Source organism: Schistocerca americana, chromosome 2 (assembly GCF_021461395.2).
Source record: "Schistocerca americana isolate TAMUIC-IGC-003095 chromosome 2, iqSchAmer2.1, whole genome shotgun sequence".
In the NCBI taxonomy this organism is placed as follows: Eukaryota; Metazoa; Arthropoda; class Insecta; order Orthoptera; family Acrididae; genus Schistocerca; species Schistocerca americana.
This window is the reverse complement of record NC_060120.1, coordinates 460579877-460605704: the sequence shown is the minus strand read 5'-3', so window position 1 is coordinate 460605704 and position 25828 is coordinate 460579877. Positions and strand designations below refer to the sequence as shown.

Genomic DNA, 25828 nt, shown 5'->3' with positions numbered 1-25828 from the left:
AAGGCGGATCTGATTAGCTTTCCTGGACTTCTAATTACTATTTATTGCGTTCAGTTTGTTACTATTTGTTAAGTTCAACCAGCAGTATTTTTCCTGCCTTGTGGCCACTAACGCCCCAGTTACCTGCCCTGGGGGTTAGTATATGTAACGGCAGTGTACGTTTCCTCGCCTTGCCGCTGCTGTCTGGAGAGGCGTGTAGTTTTGACAGCTTTCTTGATTGTAGGTTGGTTGATGATTCTTCTACTCTTGTGGTAGAGATTCCTTTCTCATTCCAGGCACTCTAAGCACAGTATTCTGTGGGCGGAGTCCAGACTGCCGGTTCTAGCTTTAGCGTATTTTTACATCTTTGCATTTGGTATATTGGACGTCAGGTAGCCTCAACAAGATTATCATTAGTCATTTGTTAGACTGCCTCTAGCCTGAGTTACCATCATGTGAAGTGAATGCAACTCTTGGCTGCCTATCTGATTGCTCGCGAAAGTGGTTTTTGCTGGACCTACTCAGAGGTCGATTCCTGGTGCACCGTCTGTGACTGGCCCTTGTCTTTTATTACTGTATTTACTGTTTTATTATATATTTATAATTTTTTATATAATTGCCATTCTTGGCATTACAGCAGGTTTAAATGGTTGTGCTACCAAGTTTACCATCACTTGGTCTCACCCGTTTGGAGATCAGTTGCCCGTCTTTTTAAATTGATTTCTATTGCATTGCTGTTTTACAGTATGTTGTTTAATTTTTCTTTACAATTGCAATTCTTGGCGTTAAAGGCCATCAGCCATGACTGTGATTATGTGTCTTAAAATTCTAATTGGGATCACATTGGGTTGTTTCTAAAACATTATTTGCTGTGTCTGTATTTTATGCTCATTTGGTAAATCATAATGCACTGAAAGCACTATAAATGACACAGATGTTTATTCCTTAATTAATAACGTGTGATATCTTTATTTATTGCTGGAATTACCATTTTAAAATAAATGTGTGTAACTGCAAAAGGGAACCAACAGTAACTGATTACAGCTCCGTCCACAATCGTAATTGAATCCTGCCTTCCTTGACTACCAGGTTTCAATGTCATTTCCCAGGATCCCTATCTATTCTGGAAACCAGCATTAAATAATTCTTTGTCCTGCCTTTGGAAGAGGAGACAATCTTTGATATCCCGCACCACCCTAAGTGTTGTGTATCCATCTGAACAACAGCAAGACTTTGGGAATCGCAACATGGGAGGAATTTCTTGACACAATGTCATTTCATCTGATGTAACATCCTAAGGGTAGGAAGCAATTCCATGCTGTCAATTGGAAACTTCTCTGGGAGTTTTGTCCTGCAGACATATTCAGGGCACGCAGATGAGCAGCCGATGAAGTCTCCTGTTTCCGATCCACCAGCAAAACACTAACAAAATCTGGGTAGAACTTAAAATCTTGTAAAATTTGGTTTTAAACAAATAATCTAGGATACAGATCTTCCTGTAACCCCTTCCAGTATAAAATTGATGTGAGTCTTTTTAGTAACAAAGGGGATTCCCTACTCCAACGTTTGGCTTTAGACCTTAACTCCATTCAGCTGTAATAATTTTACCCTTCACATGGATCCCAAATGGCCTCATTACCCTTGGACGATAGTTGAATCGACATTCCAGTGGTGACCAGACAACAGATCAATGATGGTGATTTTGGAACATCTGGGGCCTGTTTGGTACATCAAGAGGAGATGATGTCCAATGAACAGTGGACACTCACAACCCCTGCACACAAGATAAAAACTAGACTTGGATAATAAGCTCCTGCTGACTTCCTAGTACCCTCAAGGTGTACCGCATCCAACATACACTCCTGGAAATGGAAAAAAGAACACATTGACACCGGTGTGGCAGACCCACCATACTTGCTCCGGACACTGCGAGAGGGCTGTACAAGCAATGATCACACGCACGGCACAGCGGACACACCAGGAACCGCGGTGTTGGCCGTCGAATGGCGCTAGCTGCGCAGCATTTGTGCACCGCCGCCGTCAGTGTCAGCCAGTTTGCCGTGGCATACGGAGCTCCATCGCAGTCTTTAACACTCGTAGCATGCCGCGACAGCGTGGACGTGAACCGTATGTGCAGTTGACGGACTTTGAGCGAGGGCGTATAGTGGGCATGCGGGAGGCCGGGTGGACGTACCGCCGAATTGCTCAACACGTGGGGCATGAGGTCTCCACAGTACATCGATGTTGTCGCCAGTGCACGTGCCCGTCGACCTGGGACCGGACCGCAGCGACGCACGGATGCACGCCAAGACCGTAGGATCCTACGCAGTGCCGTAAGGGACCGCACCGGCACTTCCCAGCAAATTAGGGACACTGTTGCTCCTGGGGTATCGGCGAGGACCATTCGCAACCGTCTCCATGAAGCTGGGCTACGGTCCCGCACACCGTTAGGCCGTCTTCCGCTCACGCCCCAACATCGTGCAGCCCGCCTCCAGTGGTGTCGCGACAGGCGTGAATGGAGGGACGAATGGAGACGTGTCGTCTTCAGCGATGAGAGTTGCTTCTGCCTTGGTGCCAATGATGGTCGTATGCGTGTTTGGCGCCGTGCAGGTGAGCGCCACAATCAGGACTGCATACGACCGAGGAACACAGGGCCAACACCCGGCATCATGGTGTGGGGAACGATCTCCTACACTGGCCGTACACCACTGGTGATCGTCGAGGGGACACTGAATAGTGCACAGTACATCCAAACCGTCATCGAACCCATCGTTCTACCATTCCTAGACCGGCAAGGGAACTTGCTGTTCCAACAGGACAATGCACGTCCGCATGTATCCCGTGCCACCCAACGTGCTCTAGAAGGTGTAAGTCAACTACCCTGGCCAGCAAGATCTCCGGATCTGTCCCCCATTGAGCATGTTTGGGACTGGATGAAGCGTCGTCTCACGCGGTCTGCACGTCCAGCACGAACGCTGGTCCAACTGAGGCGCCAGGTGGAAATGGCATGGCAAGCCGTTCCACAGGACTACATCCAGCATCTCTACGATCATCTCCATGGGAGAATAGCAGCCTGCATTGCTGTGAAAGGTGGATATACACTGTACTAGTGCCGACATTGTGCATGCTCTGTTGCCTGTGTCTATGTGCCTGGGTTCTGTCAGTGTGATCATGTGGTGTATCTGACCCCAGGAATGTGTCAATAAAGTTTCCCCTTCCTGGGACAATGAATTCACGGTGTCTTTATTTCAATTTCCAGGAGTGTATAAAGGTATGAAGATCTTACTGAGCCATAAATCTGGTATGTGTATTCAAGCCAGGATTGCACAAAGTCTTTATAAAATTGGAGCAGACATGCCCTGTTCTGCTCCCCAAGACCTATGACTGACACATTTGAAAATGTTTAAAGCCTTGAGACATCCAAATTTCAGGTCTTTAAAGTGTGGCAGCCATGTTAATCTTTCACCAAAAGTGAGATCCACGTATTTAATCTTTCCCTTAAAATCAAGAATGGTACCCCAAAGTTTTAAAACAGGTAAATTAAAGAGAGACCAGGAGTGTTTAGAATCAACACAAACAGTTTTCTACATAGAGAATATGAAACTTGTGGAGTTCGCCAATTTCTCCAACTGCCTAATCACAAAATGAAACTGATGAATCGCTGGTGCTATTTTGGAAGACAGAAGATGGAGGAGTCATCCACAGATAAGGAGCTCTGTATGAGACACCTTATCATCGTCATAATATTGTTTATTATGATATCAAATGCCATTGCACTTAAAACACTCTCTTGAGGGATACCATTCTCCTGCTTAGACAATTCTGACAGGACATTTCCTACCCTGAATCCAAAAACCTTTCTGATATGAAGGACTGTAAGTAGTATTTAGGCTTTCCCCAAATCAAAGAATACACTGACAAGGTGTTGCTCATGCAGAAAAAAGTTTAGTTGCTGCTTTTAGCAGGGTCAAGTTATCAAGTGATACCTCCTGAACCTACAATGTGAGCAATTTAATAGTGACCTGGTTTCGAGGACATACACTAAACACCATTTGACCACACGCTCTAGTGTCTTTCCTACATAGCTAGTGATATTACCACTATGATAATTACTATGATCAGCACAGTCCTTCCCTGGGTTTAAAACTGAGATTAAAATAGCTTCTTTACATGCTATGGGAAATGTCCTTGTCAGCCAGATTTCATTAAAAAGATGAAGGAGAATTTCACCTTCTTTGACCGCTAGCTCAACTGCAACTAGCTCTACATTATCAGGTCATGACCGGACACAGTATCACAATCCACTGACTATGCAGAATCCTGTTACTGTAGAGATAAAGGTCGGTTGTATTTTTCCATGTCAGTGTAACAAAACACACATCCAACCCTTTCCTGTGTCACCTGACCGTGACAGAATGTTGGATCTTGGCTCTAATTGCCTTTAATGGTTCAAATGGCTCTGAGCACTATGGGACTTAACATCTGAGGTCATCAGTCCCCTAGACTTAGAACTACTTAAACCTGACTATAGTCCGTGAGACGAGTGATTGGTATTGACAGTTCCGGCGGGCAGACGGCGCTGTTGCCGAACGTGGCTCACCGGCGCTGTTGCCGAACGTGGCTCACAGCACGCGGCGCCCTGTCTGCTACACGCATTCTCTAGCAGCAGAAATAAAAGCGAGACAAAATACAAGTCGTATTGGTACGCGTGAATTTATTTAAAGTTGATGCTTGAAATATATTAACTCGAAAACTGATAAGAGCTATTTAGTACAAGTATCTAAGATGCTGAAACATAATAAAGTTATTTGTTAAACTTCACAACTGAAATGAAAACTATTTTCGCAAGTTGTTGAACATTAGCAGTTTTGGTTTCCATTGTTAAGTATTAGCATTATTAATTTGTTCTACTACAAGCTACAGAATAATTGGTCAGTGTATTAAGAGTTATAATCTGAAGAAAGTCCTCACAATATGATGATCTGGTTGTAGATCGATAGCAAACTCCCTCCTTACATTCCTGAATACGTTGTAGTTACTGTAATGGAAAAACACCACTCACATCACTGTCAGAATCTGATTTGACATTGTCTTCCGCAGCACTACTCGAACTATCACTGCTCTCTCCCAGATGTATAATTAAATTTTCGATGCGTTCTTCCACAACCCCTTCGGTTTTGGCCGCCTCTTTGATGGCACTTGCAGTGCTGTTTACAATTTTAGCCCACGTCTCGCTTGTCACTTTATTGATAGCTGCTGGAAGGAGAGTTTCCACTTCAGAGATCGTGAATTTTTTATTGTTTGCAGCAATGTAATTTTTTATCTGCGCCCACACTCCTTCAATTGCATTGAAGTGACAGTGGTATGGAGGAAGCCGAACGATTTCATGCCCGTGCCTTTTAGCAATCTCGTCAATTACATATGTTGGAAATTGGGGTTTCTTTTGTGCCACAATTTCGAGCAGTTCCGCCTTCCTTAAATCTTCTCTGAAATCTACTTTTCGCCGTTTCAACCACTGAATGATATCGTCTTTTTTTTTTGCCAAGGTTGGTGCCTTATCGTGAACAACGGAATGATAAGGCGCATTGTCCATAACAATCACTGATGGACTTGTCAGATTCGTGATAAGCGATGGCTCGAACCATTCTTGAAATACTACACTGTTCATTTCTTCATGGTAATCTCCCGTCTTTTTTGACCGAAACATTTTCGAGCTGTTTGTCACAAAACCTTTCGATGTTCCTGCATGTAAGACAATAATACGCCCTCCTTTGCCAGCAGGCACTGCCATTGTCCCCTCGGGCGTTCCATCATTCCAGCCTCTATGTAAAGAATGGCTGGCATTGACCCAAGTTTCATCTAACCACACTATACTATCGAATTCCACACCCATGATCCTGCGCAGAAATCTGCACCGCCATGCAACTACATCTGTCGTTTCCATTAATATTTTGCGTCCGTTAAACAGTGAATAGCTGAAGCCCATGTCTTTCAACACTGTACGCAATGAAAATTTGCTCCCTTTAAAAAGATTGTCTTTCTGAAGCGACACCTATGATTTAGATAGAGTGGGATGTTCCCTTCTCTTATAATAGCTGTATATATGACGACGAATAGCGTCTTTCTGAAAATCGTCCAAAGCTTTCACCTGCTTATTTCTCGGTCGCTTCTTTCCTGGTGTGTGCAGCTTTGTTGTGCCACTCTCGTCACAATCTACACTATACTGTTCTTTCCCTATCTTTACAACAGTGTTCTTACTTATTTTCAATGCTGCTGCAGTTCTCTTCACAACCTGAACAACAGGAATTAAGGGCCTACCTTTGTCCTTTTCTTTCTCAAAGTAATCCCTCACAGAGCACACGAATTCACGGGCCTGGGTGTGTAGCACACTTTTCTTCCTCCGTTTCACTTCTTGTGTTGGGCTGGTACTACCCACCGCACTAGACATTGTTTACAACGAAACATAAACAAAGAAACACTAAAAACAACAAAAACGAAATAAACTGCGAATTCAACTTCAGACAAACAACGAACGACCGCACCGCCTGCACGCGAGACACTGGTAAGTTTCATAAGCGCGCGCGACCGGGTTTCAGAGCGGCAACGTGGCCCTTGCTACCCGCTAAAAGTCAGGCCGTCATTGGCTGCCTGCCTGCGGTCGCTAGGCAACGGAATGACGCTGCCGAGCTGTCAATACCAAAGACTCGTCTCCCAGACTATAACCTAAGGCACGGCCGCCTGTATTGGAGGCCGAAGAACTGAAATGTGGCAACGTCACGTTAAGGCCTACCGCATGGCTGTGGCTATGAGGTAGCGAACGGAAGCAGTTGTTTACGTACTTTCGCGGTGTCTGTTTTATCCGACATTACAGTGTAATTATGCTATACTGGACTCTGCAAAAATTATAGCAGGTAGTCGCGACTACAGTAGAAGATATAACACAATGTAAGTATACAATTCTGTGAAGTTTGTAGTGTTTTTACATGGATATGTGCAAGTGTGCTACGTGAACGACTTTCGTCTACACAATTGCAACAAAAGTTCTACTATATTCTAGACACAATTCGAAAATAAAGTTTTGAATTCATAAGGTTAGTATCAGAATCTTCTTCTAAGTGATTTGCCGGCCGAAGTGGCCGTGCGGTTAAAGGCGCTGCAGTCTGGAACCGCAAGACCGCTACGGTCGCAGGTTCGAATCCTGCCTCGGGCATGGATGTTTGTGATGTCCTTAGGTTAGTTAGGTTTAACTAGTTCTAAGTTCTAGGGGACTAATGACCTCAGCAGTTGAGTCCCATAGTGCACAGAGCCATTTTCCTAAGTGATTTGTGTTAATATTATGAATATTTCTACACATTTGATTCTATTGTAGACTTGTGTTTCGTGATATCCAAGCAGTAGAAAAAACCAGTCCACTCAAATTCTCATTTGCTATTTTTACATAATAGTATTTTGATTTAAGATGTTAGCAATTAATGCATCATTCTATTTGCAGATGCCAGAAAAATGTTGTGTTCCTGGTTGCAACAGCAACTACAAATCCAGCAATGAAGAGGGTTACATCTCAGTGTTCAGATTCCCTACTGAAGAGGAAAACAGAAAACGATGGACAAGAAATATCCCCAGAAAGGACTCGACTCCATCAAATGGAAGTGTTGTTTGCATTAAACATTTTGAAGAAAGTGACGTATCAAGAGTGGAGATTTACAAGGATTCTGATGGGAACTGTCACGAGTTTCCTCGTGAAAGGCCAGCTTTTACCAGAAGCTGTGCCAAAAATATTCCCTGGGTTACCATCGTATTTAATTAAGGTGCAGCGTCCAAGAAGGTGTTTGTCATGTTTGTCATTTATATAGGAAGGAATATCATAATACATTCCAAATAACAGACTGAAATAATTGCAAGTCTGCAAATAATGTTAGTAGACAACTCACAAAATTGTTTGCTGAACTTGTATATCCAAACCTCGGGTAAGAAACGTCATAATATGAAGAACATGTGAGTTATTGAAAAGTTCATCGTTGCAAGGAAACGAGAATAAAATGCGTAATTCCGACGTAAAGTCGGCGTAATACTGCGAGAAATTAGCTTTTCTAGGTTACTGTCTTATTTATAGGGATCAAATCTACAAAAAAAAAAGTGATTGCGTATTTATATCTGACTCGTCTTCTCCATTCGACGAAATCTAAAGTTTAGTCTCGGCCTAGCTGGTCACGCTAGCCAGCCTACTGACGTCACAGGCTACGTCGTTGTCAGCTTGACGACTCCGGCCTCTAATACAGGCGGCGGTGCCTAAGGACATCACACACATCCGTGCCCGAGGCTGGATTCGAAACTGCGCCCACAGCAGCAGCGCGGTTCCGAACTGAAGCACCTAGAACCGCTCGCCTTTAATGGTTTAAAAAGTTCAGCTATTGTCTGGGTGATGTCTCTTGGTGTTAGGAGACATCCCTGCTATTATACAACTGCTATTTGGAGTCATGAGTCCCATAAGGAAGTCCCATGGATTCCCACACTTTACTTTGATCTACTGATGGAGTTCAGGAAGTATTGTCACAACTTCTTCTTACCTACCCTTCCTAATTATTCTCATCTCTTTACCCTCACCATCAAAAAGTTTGCAAGATTCTCATCTGTGGGGCACCGTTTGAACCTTTTAATAGCCACTGACCTGCCCCTGCTTGTGGAACTACACTCATCACTCCACCAAGGGTTGGGCTACCTCCTAGGTGTTGCTGATGACTTGGGGATGGATGCATCAACAGCTTCACAGATCACATACGTAATGTGACCCACTCAGTCCTGGACACATTCACACCATTTGTAATCAGAAAATTGACTGTAAAGTGTCCAGTTAGCCTTCTCAAGATCGACCTCAGCGCCCTTTTTTTCAGCTCCGTATATCAGATGAACATGGATGTAAGGACAGTGGCGTAGCTAGGTAGTTTGGCATCCTAAAATGCCGTGTTTTAACTTATCACATGACCCCCAGCCCCAGAAAAAAAAATCATGTACCCCTAACTTTTTTGGGGGAAGCAATTTTTTGACAAGTGTGGTTAAGCAATCCAAGTATAATGTCAACTACTTTCTGTAATTAGTGTTTATGAACGAAAACAAATAATAAAACGCATTTTTATAAATAAATTTTGATTATCGATGAAGCAGTACCGGTATCAATAACCAAAGAGCTTCTGAAGTGCTGGATGTAGCTTGAAATCTCTTTCTTCTGACTTTTTCTGCTGTATATTTTGAAATTGCCTCATCCACATCGAAACTTTAAGATGTACTATTTTTCATTGACAAAATTTCCAAACTAGATAGTTGTGCTAGACTCGTAGTGCACCTACGACGATTCTTAATTAATTTGAGCTCTGAAAAATTGCTCTCACAAGATGCCAACGAAACTCAGAAAGTCAGACGCCAAAATGATGTTGGGAACATATTTAGAAAATTAATATTCAAGCGCGAACTGTAAGAATCTTAAAGCTGTCCAGCAGAGAGGCTCTTCTTTTGGAATTTAGGCGACTTGCGGAAGTCTTCTGCGTAGAATTTCTTCACGAATATCATCTTCTGAAACCTCACAATAACTGCCAAATAAAATTTTTACAGTCGTGGGAAGTTCCGTTTCTGAGATTTTAATCAGACTCTAAAACAGCAAAACGATCTGGCGTACGTCCCATGGTTTCACAACTACCGATTTCTTACAGAAACTTGTGGATGCACTCCAACATTGACATTCTCAGTTCCTGGTGCAAAGTCATCGTCTCGTCTGCAGTCCTCTTTTCAGTATGGAGAGAAGTTGTATTGTTGTAGTAGTTCCAAGGCGTTGCAACTTGCGAAGACTTATGAAAACTGCCCGATTGTCCCGCCACTTACTGTCATTGTCAGATTACCGGTAGAGTAGTTTTGTTGAAGAAGGTAGCCTTCTGTATTAGTCGAATTGTTGCGAGTGAGTTGCCAAACGCAATGCCAAAATGTGCCTGCGAATTCGGTGACACTTATTTTATGGAGCGGAATTTCATCAAGAACGGTCGGTTTGATTACGAAGCAGTATGTTCTGTATGTTGGTTCAAATGGCTCTGAGCACTATGGGACTCAACTGCTGTGGTCATAAGTCCCCTAGAACTTAGAACTACTTAAACCTAACTAACCTAAGGACATCACACACATCCATGCCCGAGGCAGGATTCGAACCTGCGACCGTAGCGGTCGTGCGGCGCCAGACTGTAGCGCCTTTAACCGCTCGGCCACTCTGGCCGGCTGTTCTGTATGTAAATGTTTTATTTGCACCTGTCATGGTGAGCATTCTGGCAGTGTTCATCACTACAAGTCAAAGAAACGTGTTAACAGAACGAGCTGCAGTAAAATTCAAAATTATTTTGTAAAACCTCGAACAAGGAAACAAGTGAAGAGACAAAAGTTCGAACAGCCGAGCTTATACTACCTACCTTACGGTAAAGCATCACCAAACCTTTAGATCTAGTGATTGTACTAATAAGCTTACCAGCGGTACGGTTGACGATTCTCACATTTCAAAAAAGTTTAGTTTAGCAAGAGCTAAAGTATCAGCCTTAGTAAAAGGCGTTATTGCTTCTTACAGCAAAGCTATGATAGTACCAAAAAGTTTTTCTATGGGATACCCGCTGATCTCAGTAATTATAAAGCTGCTAAAACATTTCTCGTTGGGCAGTTTTTCGATATTAATGAAGGAATCCAGACCAAACTTTTAAAGGTGAGTTCCCTGCTTAACGAAACGTGACGAAATTTCAAAATTCTGCATGAGTTCTGTCGAAATGTTTGAGCTCGATAAAAATAAATGTGTGGCATTTTGTGCAGATAATATGAATTTACATTTTGGTGGTTTAAAAAGTCAAGGTAAATATAATGCATTTAACGAATTAAATGCTATATTGCATGGAAACGATGGGCTGCGTGCAAATGTCTTTCACAATTGCACGTGGACATTGCTGATGGTTTCTTATCATTGTTAAGGTTTTCTCGTACTTTTTTACAACGAAGTTACGACAGGGTGGTGCAAGGAGTTATGCGATTATGTGAGGCTGAATACACGATGTAATCATAAAGAGAAAATAAACCCTTTGCCACCTTCCTCACGATGAAATGAAGAAAAATTGATACACGAGTATAAATATTCGTAAGTAACTCCCCTTAGTTACGTACAAATGAATAAATATTTTATTCGAGCTCTAGTAGACTTTGTCTTACGGCAGGTCAGCGGGATGACAGATGGATGCCAATATTCACATCATGTCAGACGCATAATAACGGTAGTCCATCTTGAAACAATAGTATAAATTATGATTCCGATTATGCTATGCAAACATTTAGACAATAAAGAAAATACGTTAGTATAAATTTCAGAATAGGCAAGAAAATTCTCTCTAGTTATTTCTGTCCCATGCAAGTACTTATCTAATTACATTAGATTACAGTTCCAAAATATGTCGTCTAATATTCTTATTCAACTCTTACGTCATTACCGAACCGCCTGAACAAACATGTACGGTGTTTTTCCTCTTTATTTGACATTGTTCAGCGTTTCACTTAATTACGAGGATTGGAACTCTAATAGTGGCAACTATTTATTTACAGCTCGTACAAAATAGATACGTGTTTCAAAGTTTTACTGACCTTTACGGCAGTCACCAGCATTGTGTATAACCCGTTGCCAGCGATGTGGAAGTCGTAGGATACTGTTAGCAGTGCCAGTAGTGTTGACAGTTCGAGTGGCGCGGTCTATTGCCCGGCGAATTTGTAGCAGTTCTGAAGCGAATGCCGTGAAGTGTTTCCTTCAGTTTAGAAATCGAGTTGAACTCATGAGGGCTTAAGTCAGAGGAGTGCAGTAGGTGGTATAGCACTTAGCCTTGTACTGTACGTTCTTGAGCATTTCCTGCAAAATGATGGTCAGACCCTGCTGAAAATGTCATCACTTCTATCTCTATGTTGTTCATTATTGGAACACAGCCTAAGACCAGCTTAGAGACAAAAGTGATGACACTTTCTGCAGGGTCTGACCATCATTTTGCAGGAAATGCTCAAGAAGGTACAGTGCAAGCTGTTACTGATTTGTTTGACTGATGGGGCTGCTAAGTGCTATACCACCTACTGCACTCCCCTCACTTAAGCCCTCGTGAGTTCAACTCGATTGCCGGCCGCGGTGGTCTAGTGGTTCTAGGCGCGCAGTCCGGAACCGCGGGACTGCTACGGTCGCAGGTTCGAATCCTGCCTCGGGCATGGATGTGTGTGATGTCCTTAGGTTAGTTAGGTTTAAGTAGTTCGAAGTTCTAGGGGACTGATGACCACAGAAGTTAAGTCCCATAGTGCTCAGAGCCATTTGAGCCATTTCAACTCGATTTCTAAACTGAAGGCAACACTTCACGGCATTCGTTTCAGAACTGCTACAAATTCGTCGGGCAATAGACCGCGCCGCTCGAACTGTCAACACAACTGGCACTGCTAAGATTATGCACAATGCTGGTGACTACCGTGAAGGTCAGTAAAACTTTCTATGAGCTGTAAATAAATAGTTGCCACTATTAAAGTTCCAACCCTCGTAAAAATTGTTACACTACATTTACATTCCATTGATCATGAATACGACATTTCATAATGATGTGACTTGTTTTCCTCTTTACACAACACGATTAATTTTTTTTAGTTACTGCTTCATATCTAAAAATTAATGTACTGAGTAGAAGGAGTTGTCATTCAGAAATTCTTTTAATGGGTTTTTAAATTTTGGTTGGCTGTGTGTCAGACTTTTAATGCTATTTGGTAAATGACCAAAGATTTTTGTGGCAGCATAATTCACCCCTTTCTGAGCCACAGTCAGATTTAACCCAGAATAGTGAAGATCATGCTTTCTTCTAGTGTTGTAGCTATGCACTTCGTTATTATTTTTGATTTGTGATGGGTTATTAATAACAAATTTCACAAGCAAATATATGTATTGCTAAGCTACTGTGCATATTCCGCGTTCCATAAATAAAAATCTGCAAGGTGATCTTGGGTGGGCGCCAGCTATTATTCTGATTACATGCTATTGTTGAATGAATACTTTTTCTCTTAATGATGAAGTACTCGAAAATATGATGCCATATGAAAGCAGGGAATGAAAATAGGCATAGTAGGCTAATTTACTGATGTGTTTATAACCAAAATTTGCAATAACCCTAATAGCATAAGTAGCTGAACCTAACAGTTTCAGCAGATCATCAAAGTGTTTCTTCCAATTCAATTTCTCATCAATGCACACATTCAGAAATTTTGAATATTCTACCTTAGCAACAGACTTCTGTTCATAGTTTATATTTATCAATGGTGTTATGCCATTTACTGTACAGAATTGTATATACTGTGTTTTCACCAAATTTAGTCGGAGTCTATCTGCAGAGAACCACTTAATTCGCTGAAAAACATTATTTACAATTCCTCAGCTTATTCTTGTTTGTTGGGTGTGATTACTGTACTTGTGTCATCAGCAAAAAGAACTAGCTTTGCATCTTCATGGATATAGAGTGGCAAGTCATCAATCTATAAAGAACAATACGGGATCCAGAACTGACCCTGTGGGACACCACTCTTGATATCTCCACAGTTAGAGAACTCTGTTGATTTTTGCAGACTATCTGTACTGTTAATTTCAACCTTCTGCAGTCTTCCACTTAAATATGAATTAAACCATATGTGCAGTGTCCTACTCACCACAACACCCATTCATACCACAATTCTTAAGCTTATCTAGAAGAATTTCATGATTCACACAGTCAAAAGCCTTTGAGGGATCATAAAATATCCCAATGGGCGATATTCTGTTATTCAAAGTATTTAATATTTTATCAGTGAAAGCATATATAGCATTTTCTGTTGAAAAGCCTTTCTGAAAACCAAACTGACATTTGGTAGTACTCCATTTTTACAAAAATGAGAAGCTACTCTTGAGTAGTTTCAAGAATTTTGGATAAAGCTGTCAGAAATGAGATTGGGCGGTAGTTGTTAGCATCAGCTATTTTAAGCAATGGTTTATTTCAGCGTATCTGGTAAAATTCCCTATTTCAGACGTGGCTGAGAATCCAACTTATCTGTTGGCAACAAGCTTTTAGTACTCTGTTGGAAATGCCATCAATTCCATGTAAGTTTTAATTTTTAAGTGAATTAATTATTTTCGTCATTTCAGTAGGAGAGGTGGATTAAATTTCAATTTTATCAAATTGCTTAGGTATTGCCTCTTCCATACACTGCCTTGCATTTTCTGATGGATAGCTGGATCCTATTTTCTCTTCAACAGTTAAAAAATGATTATTAGAAAGTCTTCTACTTCTGATTTTTTGTTAACGAACTTTGATATAAATACAGTCTTCCTGCTCTCTCGATTGCTCTGTTTCCCTTTTAACATAATTTTATTATCTGGATCATTAATCCCTCTAGCTATAATATACACTTGCCTCTTCTGTTTACAAGACATTTTAACCCTTCAGTAAGCCTTTGTTTTTAGAGGGTTTCGTGCAATTACGTTTCACTGTTTTCTTAGGGAAACAGTTTTCAAATATACTCACAAAGGTATCATGAAATTGGTTAAATTTTAAATTAGAATCATGTTCTCTCTACACCTCATCCCATTCAAACTGTTGAAAGCTTTTCCAAAAATTTTAAATTGTTAAATCGTTAATTGAATGCACTATTTTGGAGGACTGTTTTGCATTATTGCATGGAGCTATGTCATATACTGTAACTAACTGCAACATGATCAGACAGACCATTCTGAACAGGAAAGGTTTTTATTTAATTAAATGTATCTTCGTCTATAGGAACATTATCTATCAGTGCACCGTTCTGGTAAGAGCACCGCACCCAAGAAAGTGCTGCCGCAGTTTCATGTTGTAACAAAAGGAAGAGCTGTGTCTTTGTTCTAAACATATAAGAAAGACTATAAAATCTGTTTTTGAAGGAAACTATAAATTAATATAGTTATGTTTGTACATATATTCAGCTACATATTTTGCGTAACGATGCTTTTTTAAGTCCAGGAGGCTCTAAACCGATTATTTCCTCCTTTCAACTTTTTTTATTATTATTATTTTTTTTTTTTAACTACCAAAGTACTTTCCGTTGTCACAGGATCGGTTAACCACATTTTACAAAATTAAAGCTTAGTCACTGATAAACTATATTAACAATTCTCCCTGTACATTGACATCCTTTTCTTAAATACTGTGTGTGGGTAATTTTTGTTTACGCGCTGTTTCAGCCGTAAAATGAACATATGCATGCCGAAGTATTAGGCCCAGTCCATAAGCTCTCCAGTTGCACGCCCACTGCCACAAGTGTCAGATGAAATGAAGAAAAAAAAAGATATTTTTACAACTCATGCTTTAGAACCCAGAAAGATTTGTTACCCCCATAGAGCAGTTGGTCAGCGAGCCGGCCGGAGTGGCCGTGCGGTTCTAGGCGCTACAGTCTGGAACCGAGCGACCGCTACGGTCGCAGGTTGGAATCCTGCCTCGGGCATGGATGTGTGTGATGTCCTTAGGCTAGTTAGCTTTAATTAGTTCTAAGTTCTAGGCGACTGATGATCTCAGAAGTTGGTAGTGCTCAGAGCCAACCAGTTGGTCACTGGTATTGAGTGCGGACCATACTCACTCCCCCCCGCCCCCAACTCTCCCTGTCGCTCGTTAGTACCATTAAGGTCGTGATGCACCTCCCACTCAGCAGCCTGAAAGATCAGGCGAGCAGGACGAGAGGTATACTACTGTAGACGGTTGTAACAGTGCTGAAATGAGTGGCTTGACCCATGTTTCCAGAACAATATTCTAAATTTGTGTGAGATATTCAGTTACTCGACCACCAGGGCAAGAGGTGTTGGGACTCCACAGTGCACTGTGTGCATTGAAATCTCATACGAGGAGAAAAGTACAGGGCAGTTTACCAATAAGCTGCATGAGGATTTCACCACCAACAGCCTCATGGGTCGTCAAGTACGCAGTGCACACCATGACATTACCATGTGCGTTTATCACAATAGCCACTGTTTGTAACGTTGTGGTAACGGGCACAGGCTATGAGCTGAACGTGTCAAACATCACTACCCCATCTTTCATTACTAGTGAGGTCACCTTCCCTATTAAGTTACATCCTATAAGAACAGCTGCATCAGTATTTTTAAAAAAGAAATGCGTTGAAGACACAGGCGGAAAGGTCTGCCCTGTACAAGAACTCTCAATTCCTACACGTGCATCGTGTATCCACTCAAATTTCAGTGATGGATGGAAGCCATTTTAGCTTTAAATTTACACCTATCTTTGTGGTTGTATGCTGAGGCGTTGATAGAGCAGGCAGAAGAATGGAGGGGCTGTTTGGATCTGGTGACAAGGCACCTTAATTCATGATGTCCTCATCTGTCAGACAGACAGTATTACACCTGATGGGCCCCGGGACACCTTTTGACCCGAATGTCATGCAGCTGTAATTGCCTCTTTTCTGGTGGGGAAAGGGTGAGTTGACAGACACTTTGTTTTTGGGTTGCCTTCTCTTTACACAATGTGAAAGTTTTGCTCTTCTCTTGTGTTGTGATTGCCGGATTATCTGCATCTTTACCCTGACTGCTCTTGCATACACAGTTACAGGTAGAGACGGTGGTGGATGCTTCTGTTCGGCTGCAGTGACAGGCGGCAAAGACTGGAGTTTGTTCAACTGTTGTGGCAGAGATGAAGAGGCCTGATGATGATAGACTAGCATACAGAACTGAATCAAACTAGTCTTCACACTGAAAACGACAACAGTAACACTATGACGTATGAAGAAAACCGACAACGCGGTCCCTTGACTTCCGGTAGCGTGTTTTGTGCATGACAATGTTCGTGCACACACTGTTCCCTTAGTTCAAATGGGACGTTTTTAGCTGCCCTACAGCCCAGACGTAGCTCTCAATGATTTTCGCCTTTTCATGCACATGAAAAAATGGCTTGGTTCCCAGAGCCCTCCGACGATGAAGTTCAAGTTCGTGGGCTGGCCGCACAGGTGGCAAAATTTTATGCTGAGGATATTTTTCAGCTCGTTAAAAATATAATAAATTCTTACATCTGAACACTGACTTAGAGAAGTAATCCAAAGGTATAGTCTTTAAGATTTATCTAATACATTTCCTTCAGTTATTTTTCAATTTTCTTTACAGCCAACTGGAGATTAATTTCCGGATAACTCTCTGATCAACAATCATTAGTAATAATTATGAGAACGGGAACTAGCGACTGACTTAAAGGCCCTGTTTTAAGAGATAGATAAAAGTAAATGATTAGGAACGAGAAACAACAGAAATCTTTTTAATCCGTATACAACTTTAAATATAAGGGTGTGCAGCATTATTTTAAATATCCTGTTGAAAACTTTAACAAAACATGTCACGTATGATTCAGATGCGTCCACAAGAATAATTGCTTTCATATAAAGTCGCGCAGGAAACAAAAAACTGAAATAGCATAAATGGACAGAAAACTGAATAAGGCCCTACTTGAATTTTTAGAGTGTTATAGGCGAGAGAAAACTTTTTTCCCTGTAAATGTAACTGCAGTAAGTCTACGCCCTAACAAATTTTCTGGTGCGTCAAAACACAAACTGTCTGTACAAAACTAACAAACTCTGAGGTTGTTTCGGATGCTAGCGTAGCATCATACTGGCCAGTATTTCACAAATGCTGTTTTTTCCACAAATATAGTTAGTTTATTAGAGAGACTCTGTTATTTCCCAGCAACTAGAATTCAGGCAAATTAGTGTGTAAACTATTGGGTTAGTAGCGTTTTGCCATAATTTTAATAAACACACATAACGGAGATTTTAGTCAATAATGTATTCTCTTTCACTGTTTACAACAGTCTGGAATAACTTTTAGATTCCGCGACGTAGAAATCACGTGGTTTTGAGGTGAAGAAGTCGTCGGCCCATGACCAGAGCGCGTTTTCATCCGGAAAGGAAGATCCTTGAAGCTTGTTCGGTAGAAAGCGGAAAAGGTAAAAATCTCAGAGCGCAAGATCATGTGAATACGATGGTTGCGGAATGACTTCCCAACTTGTATAGTGTTCGTGTTAGTCTAGCAGAATGCGGGCGCGCGTCAACGTGACGTAGCGTCATCACAACACGCAGTCTCCCTGGTTGTTGTTCTTGGACTGCGTATGCAAGACGTCTCATTGTTGACAATAAATTTCAGCAGTCATGGCCACACCTTGGGGAAGCAATTCGTAATACACCACATCGCCGCTGCTCCTCTAGATGCATGATATTATCTTTTGCCGAGGTGCACAGATCTATACAGGGTGGTCCATTGATAGTGACCGGGCCAAATATCTCACGAAATAAGCATCAAACGAAAAAACTACAAAGAACGAAACTCGTCTAGCTTGAAGGGAAAAACCAGATGGCGCTATGGTTGGCCCGCTAGATGGCACTGCCGTAGGTCAAACGGATATCAACTGCGTCGTTTTTAAAATAGGAACCCCCATTTTTTACTACATATTCGTGTAGTACGTAAAGAAATATGAATGTTTTTAGTTGGACCACTTTTTTCGCTTTGTGATAGATGGCACTGTAATAGTCACAAACGTATAAGTACGTGGTATCACGTAACATTCCGCCAGTGCAGACGGTATTTGCATTACCTGTGTGAAAATGGATCGTTTACCAATTGCGGAAAAGGTCGATATCGTGTTGATGTATGGCTATTGTGATCAAAATGCCCGACGGGTATGAGCTATGTATGCTGCTCGGTATCCTGGATGACATCATCCAAGGGTCCGGACCGTTTGCCGGATAGTTAGGTTAATTAAGGAAACAGGAAGTGTTCAGCCACATGTGAAACATCAACCACGACCTGCAGCAAATGGTGATGCCCAAGTAGGTGTTTTAGCTGCTGTCGCGGCTAATACGCACATCAATAGCAGACAAATTGCGCGAGAATCGGGAATCTCAAAAACGTCGGCGTTGAGAATGCTACGTCAACATCGATTGCACCCATACCATATTTCTATGCACCAGGAATTGCATGGCGACGACTTTGAACGTCGTGTACAGTTCTGCCACTGGGCACAAGAGAAATTACGGGGCGATGACAGATTTTTTGCACGCGTTCTATTTAGGGACGAAGCGTCATTCACCAACAGCGGTAATGTAAACCGGCATAATATGCACTATTGGGCAACGGAAAACCCACGATGGCTGCGACAAGTGGAACATCAGCGACCTTGGCGGGTTAATGTATGGTGCGGCATTATGCAACGAAGGTTAAATGGCCTCCATTTTATCGAGGGAAATCTCAATGGTGCAATTTATGCTGATTTCCTACGTAAAGTTCTACCGATGTTACTACAAGATGTTTCACTGCATGACAGAATGGCGATGTACTTCCAACATGATGGATGTCCGGCACATAGCTCGCGTGCGGTTGAAGCGGTATTGAATAGCATATTTCATGACAGGTGGATTGGTCGTCGATGCACCATACCATGGCCCGCACGTTCACCGGATCTGACGTCCACGAATTTCTTTCTGTAGGGAAAGTTGACAGATATTTGCTATCGTGATACACCGACAACGCCTGACAACAAGCGTCAGCGCATTGTCAATGCATGTGGAATATTACAGAAGGCGAACTACTCGCTGTTGAGAGGAATGTCGTTACACGCATTGCCAAATGCATTGAGGTTGACGGACATAATTTTGAGCATTTATTGCATTAATGTGGTATTTACAGGTAATGACGCTGTAAGAGCATGCGTTCTCAGAAATGATAAGTTCACAAAGGTACATGTATCACATTGGAACAACCCAAATAAAATGTTCAAACGTACCTACGTTCTGTATTTTAATTTGAAAAACCTACCTGCAACCAACTGTTCGTCTAAAATTGTGAGCCATATGTTTGTGACTGTTACAGCGCCATGTATCACAATGGGAAAAAAGTGGTCCAACTAAAACATTCGTATTTCTTTACGTACTGCACGAATCTGTAATAAAAAATGGGGGGTTCCTATTTAAAAAAACGCAGTTGATATCCGTTTGACCTATGGCAGCACCATCTAGCGGGTCAACCATAGCGCCATCTGGTTTCCCCCTTCAAGCTAGACGAGTTTCGTTCTTTGTAGTTTTTTTTTTTTTTTTTTTTCGTTTGACGCTTATTTCGTGGGATATTTGGCCCAGTCACGATCAATGGACCACCCTGTATACGAATAATTTCTGCTTAGTTGGGGCACAACCATTCCTTTCTTTTTCATACAGGGTGTTTCAAAACTGACCGGTATATTTGAAACGGCAATAAAAACCAAACGAGCAGCAATAGAAATACACCATTTGTTGCAATATGCTTGGGACAACAGTACATTTTCAGGTGGACAAACTTTCGAAATTACAGTAGTTACAATTTTCAACAACAGATGGCGCTGCAAGTGATGTGAAAGATATAGAAGACAACGCAGTCTGTGGGTGCGCCATTCTGTACGTCGTCCTTCTGCTGTAAGCGTGTGCTGTTCACAATGTGCAAGTGTGCTGTACACAACATGGTTTATTCCTTAGAACAGAGGATTTTTCTGGTGTTGGAATTCCACCGCCTAGAACACAGTGTTGTTGCAACAAGACGAAGTTTTCAACGGAGGTTTAATGTAACCAAAGGACCGAAAAGCGATACAATAAAGGATCTGTTTGAAAAATTTCAACGGACTGGGAACGTGACAGATGAACGTGCTGGAAAGGTAGGGCGACCACGTACGGCAACCACAGAGGGCAACGCGCAGCTAGTGCAGCAGGTGATCCAACAGCGGCCTCGGGTTTCCGTTCGCCGTGTTGCAGCTGCGGTCCAAATGACGCCAACGTCCACGTATCGTCTCATGCACCAGAGTTTACACCTCTATCCATACAAAATTCAAACGCGGCAACCCCTCAGCGCCGCTACCATTGCTGCACGAGAGACATTCGCTAACGATATAGTGCACGGGATTGATGACGGCGATATGCATGTGGGCAGCATTTGGTTTACTGACGAAGCTTATTTTTACATGGACGGCTTCGTCAATAAACAGAACTGGCGCATATGGGGAACCGAAAAGCCCCATGTTGCAGTCCCATCGTCCCTGCATCCTCAAAAAGTACTGGTCTGGGCCGCCATTTCTTCCAAAGGAAACACTGGCCCATTTTTCAGATCCGAAACGATTACTGCATCACGCTATCTGGACATTCTTCGTGAATTTGTGCCGGTACAAACTGCCTTAGACGACACTGCGAACACCTCGTGGTTTATGCAAGATGGTGCCCGGCCACATCGCACGGCCGACGTCTTTAATTTCCTGAATGAATATTTCGATGATCGTGTGATTGCTTTGGGCTATCCGAAACATACAGGAGGCGGCGTGGATTGGCCTCCCTATTCGCCAGACATGAACCCCTGTGACTTCTTTCTGTGGGGACACTTGAAAGACCAGGTGTACCGCCAGAATCCAGAAACAATTGAACAGCTGAAGCAGTACATCTCATCTGCATGTGAAGCCATTCCGCCAGACACTTTGTCAAAGGTTTCGGGTAATTTCATTCAGAGACTACGCCATATTATTGCTACGCATGGTGGATATGTGGAAAATATCGTACTATAGAGTTTCCCAGACCGCAGCGCCATCTGTTGTTGAAAATTGTAACTACCGTAATTTCGAAAGTTTGTCTGCCTGAAAATGTACTGTTGTCCCAAGCATATTGCAACAAACGGTGTATTTCTATCGCTGCTCGTTTAGTTTTTATTGCCGTTTCAAATATACCGGTCATTTTTGAAACACCCTGTATGTTAGCGTATAGACACATTTTCTCGTCACCAGTAACAAGGCAAGTCAGGAATGGCCGGTATTGTTGACGAGCTAATTGATGACGTGCAAGCAGAGATATGGTCACTCGCTGATTTCTGTGATTTTGGCTCTTAGCATGCAGTACCCACACACCAATCTCTGAACCTTCCCCATTGCATGCAACTGTCGCACGACGTGGAATGATCATAGTTCATCATATTTGCCAGCTCTCGAGTGCAATGCCGTGGATCATTGTGGATTAATGCGTTTAGAGATGTTTATCAAACCCTGAAGGTCTTCTAGAACGTACAGATTCACTAATGTCAAAATAACCCTCATTAAAACGAATAAAAGATTTTATATAAATATTTCGGAAATGTTCCGATCTTTCCATTTGTCACTCCATTTTCTACAGTCCACAGCTCTGCCTACTATCTCCAAATGATAAAATGACAATATGTAAACTCAAATAGCGACAATGAACTACAAATAAAAAAATGACAACAGATAAGTAAACCCATAGCAACCTCAATACCAACTTGCAAAGTACTGGTCTGGGCCGCCATTTCTTCCAAAGGAAACACTGGCCCATTTTTCAGATCCGAAACGATTACTGCATCACGCTATCTGGACATTCTTCGTGAATTTGTGCCGGTACAAACTGCCTTAGACGACACTGCGAACACCTCGTGGTTTATGCAAGATGGTGCCCGGCCACATCGCACGGCCGACGTCTTTAATTTCCTGAATGAATATTTCGATGATCGTGTGATTGCTTTGGGCTATCCGAAACATACAGGAGGCGGCGTGGATTGGCCTCCCTATTCGCCAGACATGAACCCCTGTGACTTCTTTCTGTGGGGACACTTGAAAGACCAGGTGTACCGCCAGAATCCAGAAACAATTGAACAGCTGAAGCAGTACATCTCATCTGCATGTGAAGCCATTCCGCCAGACACTTTGTCAAAGGTTTCGGGTAATTTCATTCAGAGACTACGCCATATTATTGCTACGCATGGTGGATATGTGGAAAATATCGTACTATAGAGTTTCCCAGACCGCAGCGCCATCTGTTGTTGAAAATTGTAACTACTGTAATTTCGAAAGTTTGTCTGCCTGAAAATGTACTGTTGTCCCAAGCATATTGCAACAAACGGTGTATTTCTATCGCTGCTCGTTTAGTTTTTATTGCCGTTTCAAATATACCGGTCATTTTTGAAACACCCTGTATGTTAGCGTATAGACACATTTTCTCGTCACCAGTAACAAGGCAAGTCAGGAATGGCCGGTATTGTTGACGAGCTAATTGATGACGTGCAAGCAGAGATATGGTCACTCGCTGATTTCTGTGATTTTGGCTCTTAGCATGCAGTACCCACACACCAATCTCTGAACCTTCCCCATTGCATGCAACTGTCGCACGACGTGGAATGATCATAGTTCATCATATTTGCCAGCTCTCGAGTGCAATGCCGTGGATCATTGTGGATTAATGCGTTTAGAGATGTTTATCAAACCCTGAAGGTCTTCTAGAACGTACAGATTCACTAATGTCAAAATAACCCTCATTAAAACGAATAAAAGATTTTATATAAATATTTCGGAAATGTTCCGATCTTTCCATTTGTCACTCCATTTTCTACAGTCCACAGCTCTGCCTACTATCTCCAAATGATAAAATGACAATATGTAAACTCAAATAGCGACAATGAACTACAAATAAAAAAATGACAACAGATAAGTAAACCCATAGCAACCTCAATACCAACTTGCAAAACAAAAAAGCCACGAACTTTTACACCTATATAACAATTACAATCTGTCATTTGTCTGTCTATATGCACATTAAGGAAGACATCTTTACGACTACAGAGGCGTTTTGTTTGCAAATTTCTTTCCATTGGTGAGCGTGTTGCAACACGTTCGATTTTCGTCTGGAGCTCAATTTCTCTTTTTTATATCACTAAAATTGCTCCAGGGTCATGTAAGATGGTGAACAAATGATTTTTGGATATTACCTCCCATATTCTCTCGGGGCGATTAACTAATGGTATGCTTCTGACTGTTCTGCTGAGTTGTTTTCATCGTATGCATAAAATTTCGACGAACTACCTAGCTGCATCCTTAAGGTGTTAGGAGTTTTGCTCTTACTACACCACCACAATATTATTGCACTTGGCTTCCCGTGACCGTTATCGGAAACATGCGATAACGTTACAATAAAAGTACAGTGGTGAGTAAGCAAAACGTATCGCACTATGAATGCTTTCAGGACTCTTGTGCGTATAGCATCAAGTGGTTCATCGTGTCCTCGTGAAATACCACGACTCAAACCCACGATAAGTCGACCGAAGTGCCCCCGCTCCCAGGAGCAACATACTGTGGTCGACTAATATGTATACTCGTTGCCTGAACTCCAACCAGGCAGCGACTACACGTAACAGCAGAACTCACAGCTCTTGAAGGTCATAGCTGGGTCGGTCGTTGAAATATTGTACGCAAAATGGAAAACAACAACTCGGCAGAACACCCTGAATTATACTATTGGTTTTTGGGTGGTTTTCTTATGTCTTAGATTGAAACTGCGTTCTACCAGTTATTTTTTAAAGAACATAAAGGAAGTCCGAAAAAAAGCTATGAACTTTTAGGAAGCATGAAAGAGGTTTTCCAGATCTCTTTTGATCTCCTTTCAAACGCTTCTTTTATTTCTGTAAAAGAAAGGAAAACCAGCATTCACGGTATAGCAACATGAAAAAAATTCTACCAATACGGATTTCTTGAAGTCTACTACTATTTTATACATCGTAATACGTTACATTACTCGCAGCAAAGCAATTACAAAGCACTCGTATAGATAAGCTTAAACCACAGTAATAACAGTCGCCCTTATTATGCTGATGTACAGGCGTTAACGAAAGGCTCAACCGATAGTAAAACCCGTTACTTTCAGGCAATACACAGCGTTATAGGCAGTCACCTGTTGAACAAGCTGAGAAAAGCACGAGCGGTTTCCCATGGAAGATGTTGCATTAAGTTAGGCATCTGTTAAAACACATGTAAAATTGTTATTTGGTTTTTAGTTGTTAGTAGCTTGACGTTTAGTTTTTATAATTCATGGCAGTTTTCTGTCCGGTTAAATCTTTCCTGCTACCAGTATTAGTATCATGTGGACTGAGTGGAAACTAACCTCTAAGAACTGAAAGAAATATAGGTAACAATGAACAAGCCAGCATCGCAAACACGTTCATGTCTGAGACAACTGTCCGTTATTATACTTACAGCGGAATTTTTCCTCGTCGTCTACTTTGACGAATACTTTTCCCGTTACAGTATCGCCTCCGTAGTACGTCGCTATAGGATTGTCGAGGTATATACGAATTTGCCGGACCATTCTCTGCCGCTGTCACAACGTTTAATTCGAACAATTGGAGCGGAAGTGGAAAAATGCAAGAGGGCAGAGACACCCAAAAGCTGCGAAACTGAATGACCAGAGCAATTTCTCGCTGTCCGATGTTAGTTGCGTGAGATTGCAGGGCGATTCAGATGTGAAACAGTATTCAGTGAAACGCCACGTTTTGGTGTTTTTCGCCGAAACGATCTACACTGTACTCTAAACGGCAATATTCGCACCAACTGTGAACGGTGCCTACCATCATCGGCGCTTTACGTGTTACTAAACCGAGTTCCGTCTGCCTGACGCCTGCCGGGATAAGAATGTTTCGGCGTGTCGATGAAGGACGCTGGCGTCACGTGACTGCCTCGTCTTGCGCAGTTCGGCTTGTTTTGTTTTGCCCGATCCAGCAGCGCCACAGGCGCGGACGTAGCAGAGTCACAGGAAATCGAAGTAACGAGTAGCTACTTACGGAGAGCATCCAAAAAGACCTCCCGCCTTATCAGTATCCAAAACGTAATAATAAATCATTCGCATTAAATAGCGTCTTACCTATATCACTGTAACGTAAGCTGAGTCATTTGACCTGACTTGTTTTTGCTTAATCTTGTATTTTATAAGAGAAACGTAT

General features: G+C 42.1%; 1 protein-coding gene across 2 annotated transcripts in view; it reads right to left on the bottom strand.

Annotated features, from left to right (window-relative positions):
• Nucleotides 1-25540, bottom strand: part of LOC124596596 (arrestin domain-containing protein 3-like) — a 128019-nt gene extending 102479 nt beyond the window's left edge. Inside the window, exons 1-2 of one of the 2 annotated variants that reach the window (XM_047135792.1) lie at nucleotides 25340-25540; nucleotides 25086-25297 (exon numbers count right to left, since the gene is read on the bottom strand). In XM_047135792.1, coding sequence (XP_046991748.1) covers nucleotides 25086-25197 — 112 coding nt within the window. In that variant the 5' untranslated portion in view covers nucleotides 25198-25297; nucleotides 25340-25540. Of the gene's footprint in view, nucleotides 1-25085 lie in introns of both variants that reach the window. The other variant, XM_047135791.1, reaches the window with a different exon arrangement.
• Nucleotides 25541-25828: the final 288 nt, after the last annotated feature.